Genomic DNA, 18,976 nt, shown 5'->3' with positions numbered 1-18,976 from the left:
GGATGTCTTAAAATCTGGTCTCTGTCGCCCTAACATTAGAATTACAGGGTAAATCCCTTATAATTGGTCTGGTCTGCGGAAGAACAAGAAAAGAGTAATTTGTTTTCTGGTTTCTTTCTCTCCTTTTAGTCATTCCTTCACAAACATTTGAGTACTTACAATGTCCTGCACAAGGGAAGAGAAAGTGATGAGAATATCCCTATCCCTGGAATTCAGGAAAAGAATTTTTTTTTTTTTTTAATGTGCCTTTATTTATTTTGGGAAAGAGAGGGAGCACAAGCAGGAGAGGGGCGGGAGGAGAGGGACACAGAGAATCCCAAGCAGGTTCTGAGCTGTCAACACAGAGCCCGACATGGGGCTCAAACTCACTTACTGAGAGATCGTGACCTGAGCTGAAATCAAGAGTCAGACACTCAACCGACTGAGCCACCCAGGCACCCCATCTCTTCTTTTTTAAATGCCTTTGAGATTTACTTCTTAATTTTCTCCTACAGCTGCAGTTTCACAGTTTTTCGGAGAGACAAGAAGCCCCATAAAGAAGCATTGTGTGTCATATCTGGTTGTGAGCATGTCATGAATGCCCAGACTGTGACCCATCTTCCCAGGAGCAGTGAATGCAGAGCGGTGGGCAGGATCCAGGGGAGAATATAGGATTAAAACCCACAGTCTTGGCCACAGCCTCACAGGTTTTGACCCCTGAGGTCTGTTGTCAATTGGCAGCACGTGAAGATGAACTTCAAGAATGTTGTCATCGAGTTTTAGAGTATGCCTAAGACGATCGGGGTACAATCAGAATCTTGTCCTTACTAACCTGACACCACATGCATTTCTGTAACGGGAGTGCCCCAAAGGTTCTCAAAGACGGTGTGTGACCGTCTCCTGCTGAGTGATGTTATTTTGTTGACTGTGAACAAAATCTTCTCTCTTCTTTCCAAATCAGTAAGCCAAAGGCCATTATCATAGGACTTTTGTAAGAGGACAAAATTCTTTCACACACACGCAAGGGTTCGGACAGAACTCGCCTCCCTAAAACTGGAGAAAAACATGGCACTCCAGCAAATCTGAATTTGATATCTCTTCCTCCTTTAGTTACCTTAAACCTCACACTTGTCAAAACTTTCTCAGACCAGCATATCTCTAGCAATAATTGTGGTCAAAAATAAAACCCCTGGGGCAAAACTTAGCAGTTGAGACATTTCCAGAAAATTATAAGGTAAATTTGGTAAGATTACTATTTTTTCTAGTCCCATTTCCTATAGGTTATAAAATCTTTTTTTTCTTCTTTTTTAAGTCCCTCTAGGGATCACCAACCACGTGCTATGGTCCTACTAGGTTTGATTCATCACACAAGGCCTTCACATATTTGAAGGAGCATCAGAAAGGTGTTTTTTGGTGGCTCAGTCGGTTAAGCCCCTGACTCTTCCTTCCAGCTTGTAATCTCATTCGTGGTTTGTGAGATGGAGCCCAACCGCAGGCTCTGCATGGAGGGTGCAGGGCCAGCTTAGGATTCATTCTCTCTCCTTTCCTCTTTTTGCCCCTCCCCAGTTCTCGCTCTCAAAATAAATAAATAACCTTTAAAAAACGTCCGTGTTTTTGTGTACTATTTAAGCCAGTTTTCAATCAATAGAGTTTTAAATACTCACTTTCCAGGTGATCAGCATGAATGTATAAAAAAGTTCACCTTCCATATAATCTCTAAGGTAGTGGTTTGTAGTCTCATCAAAGGAAATAATGCAGAGATTCGGTCACAAGGCTGGAGCAAAACGTGAATGGACAAGTGTCTCCACAAAGACTAGTCACAGACACATGGAGACCTCCAAGTTAGGCCAAATGACCAACTCATTTATGCCCCTGGTGGCACAAAAAGCTGCATGATGTTTATTCTTTGCCGATAGTGTTCAAATGTCAAAGAAATTTACTTAAGTTCTTCAGGGGATAAAATTATGTGTAAGTATCTTAGGGTTTTCTGAGGGCCAACAAACTGAAACTTGGTAACATTCATGGTCTTTGGGCCACCGGTGGCAACAAATGCTTGGTTTTGGGGGGAGGAAAAGAAAAACAAAAATAACCCCCATAAAACTGATTCTTGAACTTCAGGTTTGGGGGTAGAGAAGCAAGGAGAAAGAAGCAGAGAACAGACAGCGGGCAAGGATATAGCATGAAGGCCGAAACACTCAATGACGACAATAGAATTGCTTTTAAATCGCTTGTTCTCTAGAGGACAGTACCTTGTCCTAGAGGCAGTTTGGGACATGTGATGGGGAGCCTCACTATTGGCGTCCAACAGGTGGGACCCAGTGCTGCCTGAGCCCTACTGGTTGGATCCAGTTTCCCATCAGCACAGCCTTCGACTGTGCCACCGAGCAGTTCATGGAGATGGAAACCCAGTTTAGAATTATCTGGGTCTATAATCTCATTTTATCTATAACCACACAGGGAATTTTTAGTCCAGTTTGAACAGGCGTTGGGATTTCCAGCAATTACTCCACAAATTGGGAGAAACCTGTCCAGTGAAGTGGTTATGCACAAGTTGGGCAGAGCTAGATTGCTTTGATTTTAATCCCAGCTCTGCGGCTATCAGTGGTCTACCCTCGGATGCCTCCCTCGTTTGTAAAATGGGAAGAACAGTGACACTCACCTCATAAAGTGGTTAGGGAAGTGTTTAGAACAATGCTGGGCACCCAGTAAGCACTACGTGGGCACAGCTCTCACAGACTTCTGTTCCATCTACAACTTCATCAATAATTGGCCACATCCTAGAAAATCCTATTATTGACATCAATCTGTTCCTGGTATTGAGTCGCCAACACAGCACACCTGCTACCGGTCTCCATTCGTACCTGCCGTAGTCACGGCGATATTATCTGAGGATTCAGGTACGTGCCTTGTTTCATTATTTCCACACATGTTGTAATATAATCATGTGACAATACTTACATAGTAAAATAATTATTTCACTATAAAATGTTCATATCTGTTTATATTTCATTTAGAACATTAGATTGATATGTGTGTATAGAGGCTGGTTATATTACCTATTAATTTCATTTTGGAATAGTGAAAGTGAATGCAGGTGATGCTTTTATGTGCGAACATAGGTTTTATCATCCATGATTCTTAGTTGATGACTGTAGTCATGTTGTAAAATATTAATTACAAAAAGGGCTGGGTGTTGAGTTGGGTCTGGTAGAGTTAAAAAAAATAATCACTATTTTAATGTTTCATGTCAAAAAGTATCATTCCACATCTTCATTTGCTGGCACATGTCCACCATTAAATGACTATGGAGGTGAGCAGTTTCCATGTCATTTCTAAGAAATTAGTATTAAACTACTGTTTATGTATCTCAACAGTACAGATACATACTTTTTTTTTTTAGCAGTTAATCTATTTCTCGAACACAATTCAGGAGAAAACCCCAAATAAAAATAAAGACGAGGCTGTAGCATCTGACTGAATGAAGGTAGAGGACCCAGAAACTTCTCTGGTCTTCCATCAGGGCTTGAGGGAACAACAACAACAACAACAAAAAAAAAAAACCTGTGCAGTCACTGAAGTTGGGCACCACCTATATAGTTAAGACTGACGTCTGAAAAACGCATTTTGAGGATGGTCATTTGATCACAAGTGGCATTTTCTCCAAAGGGGGCCAACCTCCAGCTAAGACCTCCAAAATTTACTTAACTCATTCCCCAGCTGCACTTCAGCACTAAGAACCCTCCTAACTCCAGGGAGGGAGAGGAAGTGTTGCCATCCCTGCTCTGGGCATAAAGCCAGCCCAAGCTAACGGTAAAATGGGCCAGGGCTGGCGCTCCTCCTTTTCCATAGCTGCCTGCTAGTCTCCAGAGCCCTGTTACCAGACCTCCCGCACCCCCGTGCTCGGCCCTTACATTGTATTTAAAGCACCCAATGAATCACACATTCCAAGCCTCAGAATCACACATTTCAGCCTCCTTCTGCTGAAACTCCCTCAGAGGCCGACAGGAAAAGAGCCGGAATGCATGCAATCCCCTTAGCCCCACCAGAGGCATTCTAAAAGGAAGATGTTTAGTAACTCTGGGAAATCTCTAATTTGCTGAATTTCAGGCAGTTCAGCAAAGTAAACAATTCGAGGGGTGTGTGTGGGGAGGGGCGTGTTTTTGAGGAAGGGATACCAGCTCTGCCCAGGAACATACCTCGGAAAAGTTCCCAAATGTAATGTTACTGTACCGCGTGTCCTCAACGCCCCCCCCAGTTCTAATCCATAAAAATCCCAAAATGCCTGGGAAGGTTTATTTTGTTTTTTAACGATAGCGCCCACACTGGCATCGGCCACAGTGGTCACTTATAAATCTGAAAACACCTTGAACACTCTTTTTCATTAACTTCATGTAAGACGCAAAACAAAGATATTTCAAATTACATGTGACTAAGAGTAAGAAAAATATACAACTATATTTAAAACACTTAAATTAACAAGATAGTACTTTTCTGTTCTAACAAAATATCATACATTCAGTTTAAACAAGAGTTAATATCCAGACACACTTTTCCAAAATACCTGATGCTAGTTGAAAATGAGTGACCGTGAGACTTTCCAAGAGATTTCTATTTAGGAAATATGTACAATTTTGAAGAACTGCCTTTTTTTTTCTGGAAGACAGGCATTAAACAGTCAAAATGCAAACTGATGTGTCTCTCACAAACCTAAATATTGTTGCTTCATTTTTCTGCATGATACTTTGGCTGTCAGCAAATCTTATAGCTTCTTTCCCTTAAAGACAATAACGTATAACACCCCCCTCACAAATAACCATGAACTTCTTTGTGTGTAATAAGCCCTATCTAAATGTGTTCACGTGTTTCTGCATTAATTGACTTATCTACGGAGATGGTTATGACAAGGGTATGACCAAGTGTAACAGGCCTACACTTAACCCACTTCTTTGAAACAGCATGAAATACATGCTACATGTTATTTCAAAGTCAAAGCTGCTACACTTACGAATACAGTACATAGCTTGAAAAATCAACACAAACATGTATTCTCCCTTGGCTTTCTTTCAGGTGAAGAAGCTGGACCACAAACCAACACATCTGTGTGACAACGGCCACCAATTTTAGCCCCACCTCCCAAGCTGACAATGGCCTCATAATGGCCATACCATCCCTGGCCAAGGCCCCAGTTTATATAGCATCTCTGTGTTCCAACTCTAAGGAAGCAAGAAAAGCCGACTCTACTCCACAAGCCAACACCTAAGATCCTCTGGATCTGTTCCCATCCAATGACTTTGAGATTCCAAGAAGGGCAGTATACAACTTCCAAAAGAAAAAAACAACAATGAAATTGCATAAGGTCACTACGTAATACTGTGGATGAAAACCAGAAGAGGTTGTCAACTGAGGAAGCAAGGCACTTGGGAACAGGAGACAGGGAAGAGTCCAGGGAGGGCAGGGTTCAGTGAGTCAACAGTTTCAGGCGGGTAAACCAGCTGACCAGCAGGGACGGTTCTGTAGAGGAGGACTTGGCCGCCGCGGCCACCGGCTTCTTTCTGGTCCCTTCCTCCTGGAATGGAATCGTGGCACTGCTGTGGAGATCGGAACTGATGTAGCACCTGCTCCCTCGGACATAGTCTGCGCCTCGGACCAGCTGCCTCTCCCCTGTGGGCCTTGAGAAACGGTATGCGGGCGAGGAGCTTTCTTCGATGATGGGAGGGATCCGCTCATTGCTGAAATACCGGCAGAGGGCGTCCTCACCTGTTTTCAGACAAGGCCCACAAGTCCATTAAAATAACCATCCACTGGGCGGCCTGCTCAGACCTCTGATGCCCTCCTCCCAGGGATGGGCTATGGCGCCTCACAGACAGCCAGGCCCACCCCCACTGGATGCTCAGAGAGCAGAAATGGAAGGAGTCCATCATAGGCTGCTTTCACTCCTGAGAGGCAACACAAAGGCAGAGCAGAGGGCCCTCACTTCCCTACCAGTGTTAAGAACTTTCATAACCAGAGTGAAAGGGCTGTATCATTCTATCACCCCTTCTCCAAGGCCTTGTTCAAGGCCTGCAGCACGTCCAGAACGGTGGTTCTTACTCTGAAGCGTAGAGAACTTAGAAAGGTAGGGGTGCCTTTGACTGTCACCCTCTAGGAAGAGGCCAGCACTCTTCACCTTTAGTAGATAGCATTCAAAGATTCTCACGCTCTGCCATCCTTAAGACATTTCCGAACCAGGAAGAATGGTCCCGGCCTAAATGCCAACAGGCAGCTCCTGGGATGGGGGTAGGGGGTAGTTAAGAAACTGAATAGACACCGAAAATGCAGGGCACCTTGGCAACATGTAGCATTCTTTTGACCCCGAAATTCTGCTCCTAAAAATGTACAAAGATCTGGGTACAAGATGCTTATTGAAGTATCATTCATAATTGTGGGATGGGGCAGGGGGGCACAAAAATAAGCTACATGTCCAACAACAGCAGACCGAATAAATATGTGCTATGGCCACAAGATGGACTGCCAAATGCAGGCATTATAGAAAATACCCATGTTTTAAATAAGTCACCTTTCACAGTATTGTCAAACACCTGTTTCTTCCACTTCGCACCTTTTTTCTAAGTGTGTAACATTAGAAAACGGAGTGATTATTTCTAGGTTGGGGAAGCAGATTACAGTTGAGTTTTATGTTCTCGGACCTTCTAGATGTTTTTCAATGTACTTGTTTTGCTTTTGTATTTGAAGCGGAAGTTACTTTCAGGAAGTGCCTGTTGTCGGGGAGCCTGGGTGGCTCTGAGCCTCTGGCTCAAGTCATGATCTTGCAATTTGTGGGTTCAAGCCCCGCATTGGGCTCTGTGCTGACAGTGCTTGGCCTGCTTGGGACTCTCTCTCTCTCCCTTTCTCTCTGCCCTTCCCTGACTCGTGCTTTTTCTCTCTCTCAAAATAAATGAACTTGAAAAAAAAAAAAAAGTGCCCATATTCAAAGAACCACGTATCATAGGAGTCTATTTATCTGAAATGTTGAGAGTAGGAAGATCCGTAGAGACGGAAAGTAGATTAGCAGCTGCCAGGAGCTAAGGAAGGAGGGAATGGGGAACGACAACTTGCAGGTGATAAAATATTCTGGAATTAGTGCTGATGGACACACAACCCTGTGAATGAATGAAAAACCTCTGAATTGTACACTCAACAGAGCGAGCAGATGTATGGTATGTGACTTCTCTCTCAATAAAGTGGCTTTTTCTTTTAAGTGCCCCTTGTGCAGATAGACACCTTTTCATTCTAAAATGATCATACAACAAAAATACAGAAGGTGAGATAGGAGGTCAAGTGCGTCTCCATTTCCGGGCTTAACTCTCCCATCACCTCTCTCTCTCAATACTAACAGGAAATAAAGGGCTAAACTGGGGATTAAAAACCTAAGAGAATGGCAACGAATATGTTGAAGTTTCTAAATCTAAACAAAGGACAGGCCTGCCACCTGCTGACTGCTCCACAGATTTTCACATGCCAATTAAGGGTATCTAGGACCTGACACGGACATCTCCCTTTTCCAAGTGATTCAGACACCTAAGTGACAAACTCTACCAGGTCTCAGGGAGGGGCTGACCCTCCCTCCCCCTCCAACCCCAGTGAGGGGTTGACCACTTGGGAAGTTGAGCCTCCCGAACTTTTTTCTTCTTCCTTTGACTATCTAAGGTCTACTCCACTTGAACTTGTCACCTATTCTTTGTTTCAGCAACACACGAACAATGCTAGAATGTCTTGCCAGTGCTGATAATCAAATCATTTGGCAAAAAAAATAAGAATTTATTTAAAAACGTTTCCCTCAAGACTAGTGTAATAACCAGTAACTTTGATTACAAGAGGAATTCACACAATTTATTTTCCAATGGTAATTACTCTTTAACACAAGAAGGATTTAGGGAGGGAAAAAAAAATCCATGTCTATTCACTAAAAATCAAAGAGATTCCAAAAATAATAGTCATAAAATTCAGAATGAGATTGCTTAGTGAATAATGTAGATTTCTGCTTATTTAGAAACTTACAGACCATCAATGTCCACAGCCCATTAAAACAACTTTTTTAAATGTTTTATTTATTTTTGAGAGAGAGAGAAATAGAGCATGAGTCGGGGAGGGGCAGAGAGAGAGGGAGACACAGAATCCAAAACAGGCTCCAGGCTCTGAGCTGTCGGCACAGAGCCCGATGTGGAGCTCAAACTCACGAACTGTGAGCTCATGACCTGAGCCCAAGTCAGACGCTTAACCGACTGAGCCACCCAGGCGCCCCTCCACAGCCTTTTAAAGCACACAATGCTAATTAGGAGATTCATAGGCACTAACTAGGAGTATATAATTCTGCCATTCCAGACACAGGCAGGGCCTTAGAGATTCAGCACCCCGACTTCAGAGATGAGAAGACGGGACTCAGGCCAGGTCCTCTACGTGGTTATTACAGGACAGCGAGGAAGAGGGTTGCAACAAAGGCCCTGGCTCTTTTGACTCCTGTGGGTGTTTTTTGGTTTGCTTAAACTTACCCTTCCTCCCATGACCTCGAGGTCTGGCAAAAGGGTCCACGATCCCCATCCAGCTCCCGTCTGCAGGCATGGACAAAGGCCGGGGCTTGCCTTTGGAGGAAGGGGAAGGAACGTGGTAAGTTGTCAGACTTTGGGGGACTTCAGAGAATCTTTCCTTTTATTTATAACTTAAGACTCCCCCATATCACACTCACGTACCCATAAGCAAGAACATTATTTTAAAATAAGTAAAGTATTTTAAAGCATCATATTTCCACGGCAAGCGATTAGGCAGAGGCGGGCTGCACTTAAGTGTTGTGTGTCTACAGAGCAAAGCAGCTCCAAGTTAAAACGCAGGCACTGAAAGTTAAAACGGTAACATGATCTCACTCCGCTGGGCTTTGATGCCAGGCAGAGAGTAATGATTCAACAAGGCTTCACTTGAGAGAGACGAATAAAGGTCTCATACTTAGAATTTCATTGAGGTTTATGTTTTCCTCAGATTACCCTTCAAGTCTGCCAAATTCATCCAACAGTTCCAAATAAGGAAGGGGGCGGGGAGGGAAGTGAAAACAAATGGCAGAACAAAACAAACACCCAGAGATGTACCACGAGACGGTGTTTTCTCTCTCATTTTTGTGGGCAGAATATTGGTTTCCACCGAATACCCGGGCAACTGATCAGAATCAGCGATGGTAAATCTCCGTCTTCGGCTCTCCTGGTCCAAGAAGGAATTTGGGGACTCTGAGCCCTTAGGTCCAGGCAAGGGCTGTTTACACTTACTGAATCCTCCATAAAGAAAACTCCCGTCCTCATCCCTGGAAGACAGTGGGCAATAATTAAGTTGCTTACAAAGATCCTCTCATACAGATGAATTACAGGAGATACTTCCTCCAGTACATACACATAAGACAATTTAAATCTTCCTTTCCACTGGAAGAAAAAAAAAAACATTACTTTTCCAATCTCAGTAACCCCCTCAGTAAACCCCCCCTTAACAGATATCCTATTAAATAAGAGTAAATAGCATGATCCTACTAAATAAAGGAAAATGAAATTTCTTTTCATAGGTGTTTAAGCAGCAGAAATACACCTTTGAAAAGACAGCTCTGCTTTCCCTGTACTTCTATCCTATAACTGAAATCTCCTATTTCTTACAGAAATCACTAGTTAGGGTATATAGAGCCATTTTTCTGGTGCCTAAAGTAGTATCTTTGCCAAGATCCAGCAAAGAAGACACTTGATGTGTAATGGAATTGTTAGATTTGAAAATTATGTCAAAAAACACAAAGGCACCTTCATAATTCCCAATGGAGAGTGTCTATTTTCTGAACTCAGCACAGAAACTAGCAAGTGTTGGATTAACCATTCCAACTTAATTCTTTTTAAATGTCAGCTTTTATAAAACTTGAAATTAATTTTAGTTGAATCCGAGTTACTAGTTAAATTTTTTGCATTTAGAAAATTCTATTAGGTGATCTTGCAAAAACTACTAGACAAAATACAACAGCAACTGAGTCCAAAACCGATCTCAAGATCAGCTTTGCCTGCCTGCTATTTCCAATGAACCTCCCACCTGTGTGTACCCCCTTCCCTCCTATGAGCCCATCTCCTTCTATACTTTCAAACCTGGAATCTAACTTCCCCATCCACAAAGCTTTCAAGACTCAGCCACTCACTCTCCATAACCATTTGCAGGGTTCATTCCTCAGAAAGTCTCCTTCACTGATGGTGTGTACGTGTGTGTGTGTACATGTGCGCTCATGTGAGTGTGCGTGTGTGTCCCCCCAAGCAGATAAAAAGCTCCACTTCCCTTTCCCCTTTACTATGTACATAACCTTTTTCCTACCACTGCTTCTGTGACCCTTTGCTGAGACCCAGATGGGAACATTCAGATTGGGGGTTTGGGGGGGGGACCTCCCAGTTTCTGCTGAAACAACCTATGCCCTGGTCATGAGTGAAACTGTGTTCTCCGTGTGCAAAGGCAAGTACTTGTCACTTTAAATACACTTAACATCCTGCGACCACATGGCTCTGGTCTGTGAATGCAGGGAAGAGTTCCGTCTACTAACCAGAATGCCTCTGATCGCCTAAGAGAAATTCTGTATGCTGTACTAAGCTCCGGGCAACCCAAAACCAGGGACAGGAAAATGATGTTAATTCTTCTTTGCGCCCACGGGAGAGACACAATAGAATCAAATACTAGCTTAAAACAAAAACAAACCAACAAAAAGCTCCAATATAAAGTAATATATCACTGTTAAGTTCAGCCTGAAGTTTGTCTTATGAAATATTATAGCATGATTATATAGTTCTCAATTTACTCTTGAACAGTTGACTAAGACATTGGCAGTTCTCTGTGGGCAAGAACCACATCTATTTTGTGTAAGTTGGTGATTCTGGCCCTATACTCAGTAAACATACGTTGAATAAATGAGCCAAAATCTCTGTAAATACGTCAACTGATATAAATAAACTTGTATTTCACACCTAAATGATCCTCTATATAGCAGCTAATTTGACCATGTAACAATTAAGAGGGCACCGACTTTTAGAATTTATAATAGGCACACACAAGTACACATGCATGCACAAATACAGAGCATCATACCTACATTCACATTTTTTAAGTCCCATGAAGAACACCTCTCTCTCAGCAAAACAAAGCTGTAACCGTAATTCATGTCCCAAAAATATTTATTATCTTCCTCCCCAGAGATGATTTACCTAATACCTAATGAAACTTCAGCTTCAGGGATCCCCAAACAGCCCCTTCTCATATCCCAGGAGGAGCCAAAACAATGTATTCCTGGAGCACACGCTTTCACAAAGAGCCCGCTCCCACATAACCGCACAGCGTCAAGACCCATGAACCCTGGATCCATGCCTACACTTCCACCTAAAGGATCACACATGTTCCCCAGTTTTAAGATATAGTTGACATGTAACATTGTATTAGTTGTAGGTGTACAACATAAGGACTTGATATGCACACATAGTGAGAAATGATCACCAGAAATAGTTCCACTAACATCCATCACCTCACATAGTTACAAATTCTTTTTTTCTTGCTATGAGAACTTTACAAATGTCCTCTCTCAGCAACTTTCAAATACAAAATAGAATACTGTTAACTACAGTCACCATGCTGTACATTACATCCCACAGCTTATTTATCTTATAACTAGAAGTTGGGACTTTTTGACCCCCTTCACTCAGCCCTTCCACGCCCACACCAAGGATCACACTTGTGAAAACTGCAATCTCAAGACTCCCTGCTGTCACACAGGAGTTCAGCAACTTCTCCCCTCGAGACCCTCACAGCTTGCACACCACCACTGAGAATCTCCAGGCACAGGAGACGCGCACACCGCCAAGAGGAACAGTGACGTACCGGGGCGAGTAGGGAACGGCTGGTGGAGGAGGGATATAAAGATCCAAGATGGCGGGCTTCTCCTTCTTCAGCGAGGTATCCATTGTGCTTTCAGGGGACTGGGTTGTTGTGGGTGGAGGTGAGGTCTGAAACGGAAGCCAGTGCAAAGGGTGGAAGTAAACTTAAGAGATTATTCTTGGTTAACTCTCCTTCCCCAAAAGTAACACCGGGGACTGAGGTCATTCGTGTGTTCACAGCCATTAGCGACACTCCATTTGTATTCTTTGAGACAGTCAGAATTCACTGGGAGTTTTGAAAGACTGGAAGCACAGTAAAAAGTAGAGGCTTGGGAGCCAGGTCAGAATTCTAGCTCTGAGCAAATCACTTGAATACCATGCCTCAGTTTCCTCCTCAAAAACCAGACATGCTGGCAGGAGGTCCTGCACAGGGCTGCCGCACAGATTAAATGTGTTAGTTCATACAAACCACTAACGATGCTATCACTGACTAGGAGCATGGGCTTGGGACTCAGTCTGTGTACTATTCTGGCTATGGCTCTTATTAGCTGTGTATCTCTGGGCAAACCACTCAACTTCTCTGTGCCTCATCTATAAAGATGGGAATCAATGGGGACAAGAATAGTACCAACACAGGGTGACTTAAGTGACACAATACACATAACAGGCTTAGCTCACTGCTTGCCACGCAGGAAGTACACAACTCTATGCTACTTAGTATTATATATACATATACACATACATATAAGTTAATTTTAAAAACTTTAAACCCTGGCAGCTTAATTTTAATCATGTTATTGGTCTCGAAGGACCTATTTTTTAAAATCTTGGGTGAGACCTTCAATTTTGTCACTTCTGTAGGCCAACAACGATGACGCTGTTCACGTGCTGACACCAGGTGAAGTTCACAACCAGTAACGGATACCTGCACCAGCGGTGGTTTCCACCGTAGGTTTTTCAGGGGGGCAGGGGTAAAGTTGAAAGAGCCCGTGGGACGCTTCTTAAGCAGTAATACGACGCCAGTAGGATTCTCCCTCAACTTCCTCACCAGATTTTTCAGCTGCCATCCCACCTTCAAAGAAGGAAAATGAGGAAAAGGGACTCACTCAGGAATAATGAAAAATCAGAGCTATGAATTTATTTCAAGGAAATCAGGAGCGAGCAAACAGACACCAAGATGTTCATCTTAGCACTACTTAAAATTACGGAAAATTGGATATAAATTGCAAATTAAAAAAAATTCAAGGAAAATGGCTTTGGATTTAGTTGAAAGTTCTAGAGGGGAATATTAAAAGTCTTCGTCTCGATGAACAAACTCACCACAGTTTGCTGATTAACCTGAATGACTTCATCACCAGCATGAATCTTCTGAGATCTGTCTGCAGGAGACTATTAAGAACAAACAGAGAGACCTGTCTTAGTTTTTCAACCCTCTATTTCTTTCTGCTTCTATTTCTTCTTTCTTCTTTCTTCTGCAGACAAACAGCAACGGGAACACGATTTTCTCAAGAACTATCACACGGCGCGCTTACGAGATGACCCTGAAACTACACGGTCTGTAGAGTCTGGCCCACAGGCAGACACTTGACTTCCCTACTTGATGCGTGGGCAGCTGGTACAGATCACTGCAATGTCAACTGCAACGGCTGGGTTCATCTAGCCCCTCAGGAAGAGCAGGACACACTGTCGACACAACAAACTGATAAGAGCTGCTGGTTCACCTAAAAAATATCGTACAGGGGCGCCTGGGTGGCTCAGTTGGTTAAGTGTCTGACTCTTGATTTCGGCTCAGGTCCTGATCTCACAGTTCGTGAAATCGAGCCCCACGTAGGGCTCTGTGCTGATAGCATGGAGCCTGCTTGGGCTTCTCTCTCTCCCTCTCACTCTGCCTCTTTCTCTCTCTCTCAAAATAAATAAATAAACTTTAAAAAATATCTTACATATATCCCTATCAAAATTAATTTTACAAAAGCTGACCAACTGCTTACCACGTAAAGATCATCACTGTAACTCTGTCATCCATCTCCTTTTAAGCAATTATTAAAATTAAACCTTGTTTACTCAACCTTATTTTACACATTATCACAATGCTATTAAAATAGAAAGACGATGACAATAGAAAATGTATTTCTTCAGAGAAAATGAGTTTAAATTTTTTTCATTTTCACGTTGATTTCTTTTTTTTTTTTAATGTTTATTTATTTTTGAGACAGAGACAGAGCATGAACAGGGGAGGGTCAGAGAGAGGGAGACACAGAATCTGAAACAGGCTCCAGGCTCTGAGCTGTCAGCACAGAGCCCGACGCAGGGCTCGAACTCACGGACCACGAGATCACAACCTGAGCCGATGTCATCCGCTTAACCGACTGAGCCACCCAGGTGCCCCTCATGTTGATTTCTAAATGAGTGTTTTTCAGTATTAGAAGTCCAGATTTTTATTCCCCCAAATAATATGTGTGTATATAAATATCTAGATGTAATTTATTTGTCAAACATTTTGCTCATAATATTCTTGTTCAATCAATGAAACTAGCACTCTTTATGTTTAAGGTAACTCCTGTGAGCAAAAGCAAAGGATAAACCCTTCATTTCAAATTATAGTCATACCTTATCTAGGCCAGAGTATTTTATTTGGTAACTTATGTAACTGATTGAATCTTCAAACACATTTATAATTATTTTTTTAAAAATAGCACTTTTGGGGCGCCTGGGTGGCTCAGTCGGTTAAGTGTCCGACTTTAGCTCAGGTCATGATCTCACAGTTTGTGAGTTCGAGCCCCACATCAGGCTCTGGGCAGACAGCTCAGAGCCTGGAGCCTGCTTCGGATTCTGCGTCTCCCTCTCACTGCCCCTCCCCTGCTTACGCTCTCTCTCTCTCTCTCTCTCTGTCAAAAATAAATAAACATTAAAAAAATTATATAGATAGATAGATAGATAGATAGATAGCACTTTTGAATGAAGTCAGGAGGGCAGCAACTAAACCCAAGACATCCTTGCTGGATCTTCTCACTCAACTGTTCTGATGGGCTCAGCAAGAAATGAGCAAGCAGCATTAAACTATAGAAGCAATCTCTTTGATTTATCTAGATCCAACATGTAACTGTGACAGTTATTTTTCAAAACATTTAACCTGTGACCATAACAACCAGCAGTGCCTCACCTGAGAGACCAGCACAGGGGGTACCTCTGGGAGATGGTCTATTTCAAGTCTCTTTCTCTTGAGACACTTAAAGAAAAAAGTGAGTGAGTGTAGGCTCCTTTTTGTTCCTGCGTGTCAGATGCTTAACCCTCAGTTACAGACCAACTTCGCTAAGTCTGATCAGAATCAGTCTAGCCATGGGGCACCTAGGTGGCTGAGTTGGTTAGGCATCCAACTCTTGATTTCGGCTCAGGTCATGATCTCCTGGTTCATGGGAGCGAGCCCACATCCGACTCTGTGCTGGCAGAGTGGAGCCTGCTTGGGACTCTTCTCCCTCTCTCTCTCTGCCCCTCCCCTGCTTGCGCTCTCTTTCAAAATAAATAAATAAATATTTTAAAAAAAAAAAAAAAAAAAAGAATCGGTCCAGCCCAGATAATCTTCCTGGCCAGGGATTCATTTAAGGTAATCTTCACTTTATAAAAGATGACCCAGAGGTCAGGAAGTTCCTGTTTATAGATATGCAATCTTAAAAAACAAGCCTAAATGACCTGAAGTGACTTTCCTTCCTCGGGATCCTCACGCATTCATTTCTCAAATGTCTTACCAGGTGACTAAGAGATGTGTTTGGCAGAACACTGGTAAAGAGAGAGCTTGATACCAAAATTCTTCCTGGGGCAGTAGCTCTTGCCTATCTTCACCACGAGCCAGACTACTGAAAAATGATGCTTGTTCTGGTTTTCTGCAGAAGGGTGATGACCCGGAGAAGAATGCATCCATTCTTCAGAGGCTAATCTAATTCCCACGTCATCTCAGAGGTGGGGAATAGAAGTATGGATGGGATCCTGTTAAGACTCCTCTCAAGGTGTTGAACAATATCAAAAAAGAAGTCAAAGAGAATCACTAGATACTGTTAGGCTGACCTTGGAATGATCCTGATTTCTCAGGTAACGTCCCCCCCGCCCCGACCCCAAAATGCACCGTAGGCCTAAGATGGTCTGCTGTCATTGCTGTAGCCTGGAGTCCAAGATGGAGAAATAAAGGAATGCAGTGGGTGATTTCTGTCCACTACCACCCACCATACTAGGCTTCCACTAAAACATTCTGATTCTGAAGTCACAACAACCTTAAGTGCTAGCTGGAAAGCCATCCGGGAGCTCTCACTTTCTACTGCCATTTATGTGTAAAATATCCAGCATTTAGGGTGAGATACCCTGGAGAAGTGGGCTCTTACCTAACTTCCCACCCTCATCTGCAAGATTTAGCACATTCCAGGTACTCTGTGAACACAAGCTGAGTGACTGAAAACAATGAGCGACATTTTCGAATGGACTGCCAGATGGGATAAGTCAAGTTTTCCTTTTTTTCATCTTTAACAAGATGGAAACCACCTGTCTCCAGGAGGACTTCAGTTTGATCTTGTATGGGATCGACTATATCCAGGTCAACCCTGAATCTCTCACCCAGTCTTATGAGGCTGGTAGCAATTCTAGGAAATGGATCCATGCATTTGACCTTCCATGTCATTCAAAAGCAGCTTGTTAAGTTGACAGTCTGTCATTCAACTCTCATCCTTAAAACCAAAGGAAGGGGGGTGGTTTGAAGAGGAGAAATGTGTGCCTTCTGGTAGTAATATGATAGCGAGCTATACGCTGATCCAAGATGAAAACTGCTTTAAGAAGACCGGTAAAGTCTGGAACCATACGGGTCTGGCTGTTAAATAATGCAGTCACTATCAAGTGATAGATGCAAAACTTCAACTCTTTAAAAACTCACATGACCGTCACCATCCCTCTGAATCCACCCAGCTCCTAAACAATGAAATGAATGGTCCATGAGTATGTTCTTGTTTATGGTTCAGCTGAAATTCGCTAAGTCTCTGACAAGGATGAGGGATGAACTGCGTCACGAGTGATGTGTTTTCTCCTTTGCACCGTCCCTGACCTAAAACCAGAGTTTCCTGTGCTGTTACTGCCGATCGGGTGATGTGCTATAAAAATTCCTACTGCTTGTCAGTGCGTTTTCACCGCCGCTCAACAGAGAATGCTTCAAGATACTACCGTCTTCTCACTCACCGTCTCCCAGAACCACACACCTTATTTCAATTTCACTGGCTGCCTTAAGCAATGCCATTTCTTTCCTGCTACAAAAGTCAAGCTTGCATCACAAACCCTCATCAAAGACCATGCCATTTTATTTTATCTAAAGATCTAGCAGCTGAAGTTCAAAATGCAACATGTATTTGCACCGGATTAGAAAAGCAGTTACCAAGTTTCTTCTATTTTTAGGATTTATTTCCTCTTGTCTTAGTTGATTAAATAGCAGATTAATTTCACAGACACATACTTCTTTCATACAGATCCAGGAAGCTATTCAAACATTTTTAGCTTCACGTCAACGTCACCGAAAACTAGCCATATTGTAAGTTGCAAAAAAGAAAGCATTCAATTAGCTCTACTTTTTACAAATTCAAAATGTTTGAGGGGCTCAAGAAAAACCTTTCATGTAGTAGCATTTCCAAAAGGAAGTTAACAGTGTACAAAGACTCTCACAGTAGAAACAGTCCTGCATTTTCTATTCAAAAGATTAGGGTGCGGGGCAGGGGAACTAAATTTCAATATCATATCAAATACTACAAAACACAACTCTATAAAAAGAATCTACATTGTGCTAACAGTCTCGAAATAGTTGCTTTGGTGACGCATATAAATTCCATTAAGCAACAACAAAAAACTGTATTTTACACATATAGCTACCAATTCCAGTTCCTGTAAGAGTGATTTTCAACAACAAAGATATCACTGTTTTTATATTTATGGGTTAACATTTCCAGGGTGCAACAGGAATAATTAACAAGGGTTGGGGGCATAAACCGGGCAAGGTATGTGAACAACAGCAATAAAAGACAATTTAAATAATAAATTTACAACAGCTGGTGATAAGCAGTGTGCTTAGCAACAGAAATAAACAAAACAGCACCCCTACTCTCACTATAGATAATAAAACAGGAGGCACACGTTTAAATGAAAAGTATAGGGACTATGTGTCAAATTTGTTTAAACACACAATGGCTTTTACATTTAACGGATATGCACTTACATTCTCGGTGGTTCCAGTAATCACGTGCAATCCATCATAGGTTGATTTGATGTACATGCCCTAGAGGGAGTCGCAAATATATTCACTCATTACTCCAACATTTAGAAACATGGCCGCCAGGGAGACTTCATCTTATAAAACATTAAAGGCAATCCCTTCAGAACAACACTCATTTTTAAGACTCTGAAACATTGTGAAACAAGATCCACAAGCAGTGAAGGGGAGCTAACAAATGGAAACACTAGTGGAAGAAGTCAGAAGCCAGATCTCTTTGGTATGAGAACTTGTGTACTGGGCCCACAGAATTTTGCCATAACTCTGGGGACTCAGAAGGCATCTTCTCAGACGTGCAGGATGAATGAGGCATTTCAAACAGGGACTGTTCTCTCCTGACCACTTCTTTGTCTGGTGACACAATGTATTTGGATAAATTTGCTATCGGCACTCATTGTGGGGTGACTCACTGAAGCCACCAACAACCCAGACCAGGATATATGAACAAAGACTATTAAGAAACACCACTTAGGGAGTAAACCAGAAACAGGCACGCCTCCATTTTAAGGGAAGCATAAAGACAGATACACTCTTCCTGACAGGCCTGACAGGCAAACTCAGGGGTGAATGCCATATCATGGAGGAAAGATTTCCGCCGTTGGATAGATCACGTACAAAACATTTTTAGGAAACTTTTATAAGATGAGGGGAAAGAGCAAAATCTCGCAATCTGGGCCAAGAGTAGTTGCTCACCCTGGTATCAGATTTGCAATAACGTAGATCTTCCTCAGAAATCATCTTGAACCTGGACTTGCCCGGCTCAGCAACTACACCACACTATAATGGGACTCTCATCAAATGCTGACACTCA

The 18,976-nt window shown here is 42.6% G+C and overlaps 1 protein-coding gene across 7 annotated transcripts in view; it reads right to left on the bottom strand.

Annotated features, from left to right (window-relative positions):
* Nucleotides 1-4,258: 4,258 nt before the first annotated feature.
* The window catches only part of CNKSR3 (CNKSR family member 3), an 83,953-nt gene continuing 69,235 nt past the window's right edge, over nt 4,259-18,976 (bottom strand). For 6 of the 7 annotated variants that reach the window (XM_040448825.1, XM_040448821.1, XM_040448828.1 and 3 more), the window contains 7 exons: nt 18,112-18,171; nt 13,197-13,265; nt 12,715-12,948; nt 11,881-12,005; nt 9,096-9,304; nt 8,508-8,597; nt 4,259-5,736 (listed from right to left, as the gene is read on the bottom strand). In XM_040448825.1, coding sequence (XP_040304759.1) covers nt 5,438-5,736; nt 8,508-8,597; nt 9,096-9,304; nt 11,881-12,005; nt 12,715-12,948; nt 13,197-13,265; nt 18,112-18,171 — 1,086 coding nt within the window. In that variant the 3' untranslated portion in view covers nt 4,259-5,437. The remainder of the gene's footprint in view (nt 5,737-8,507; nt 8,598-9,095; nt 9,305-11,880; nt 12,006-12,714; nt 12,949-13,196; nt 13,266-18,111; nt 18,172-18,976) is intronic. The other variant, XM_040448824.1, reaches the window with a different exon arrangement.

This window comes from Herpailurus yagouaroundi, unplaced genomic scaffold (assembly GCF_014898765.1).
Source record: "Herpailurus yagouaroundi ecotype Mexico unplaced genomic scaffold, PumYag 198, whole genome shotgun sequence".
Taxonomy (NCBI): domain Eukaryota; kingdom Metazoa; phylum Chordata; class Mammalia; order Carnivora; family Felidae; genus Herpailurus; species Herpailurus yagouaroundi.
This window is presented reverse-complemented; position numbering and strand designations above follow the sequence as displayed.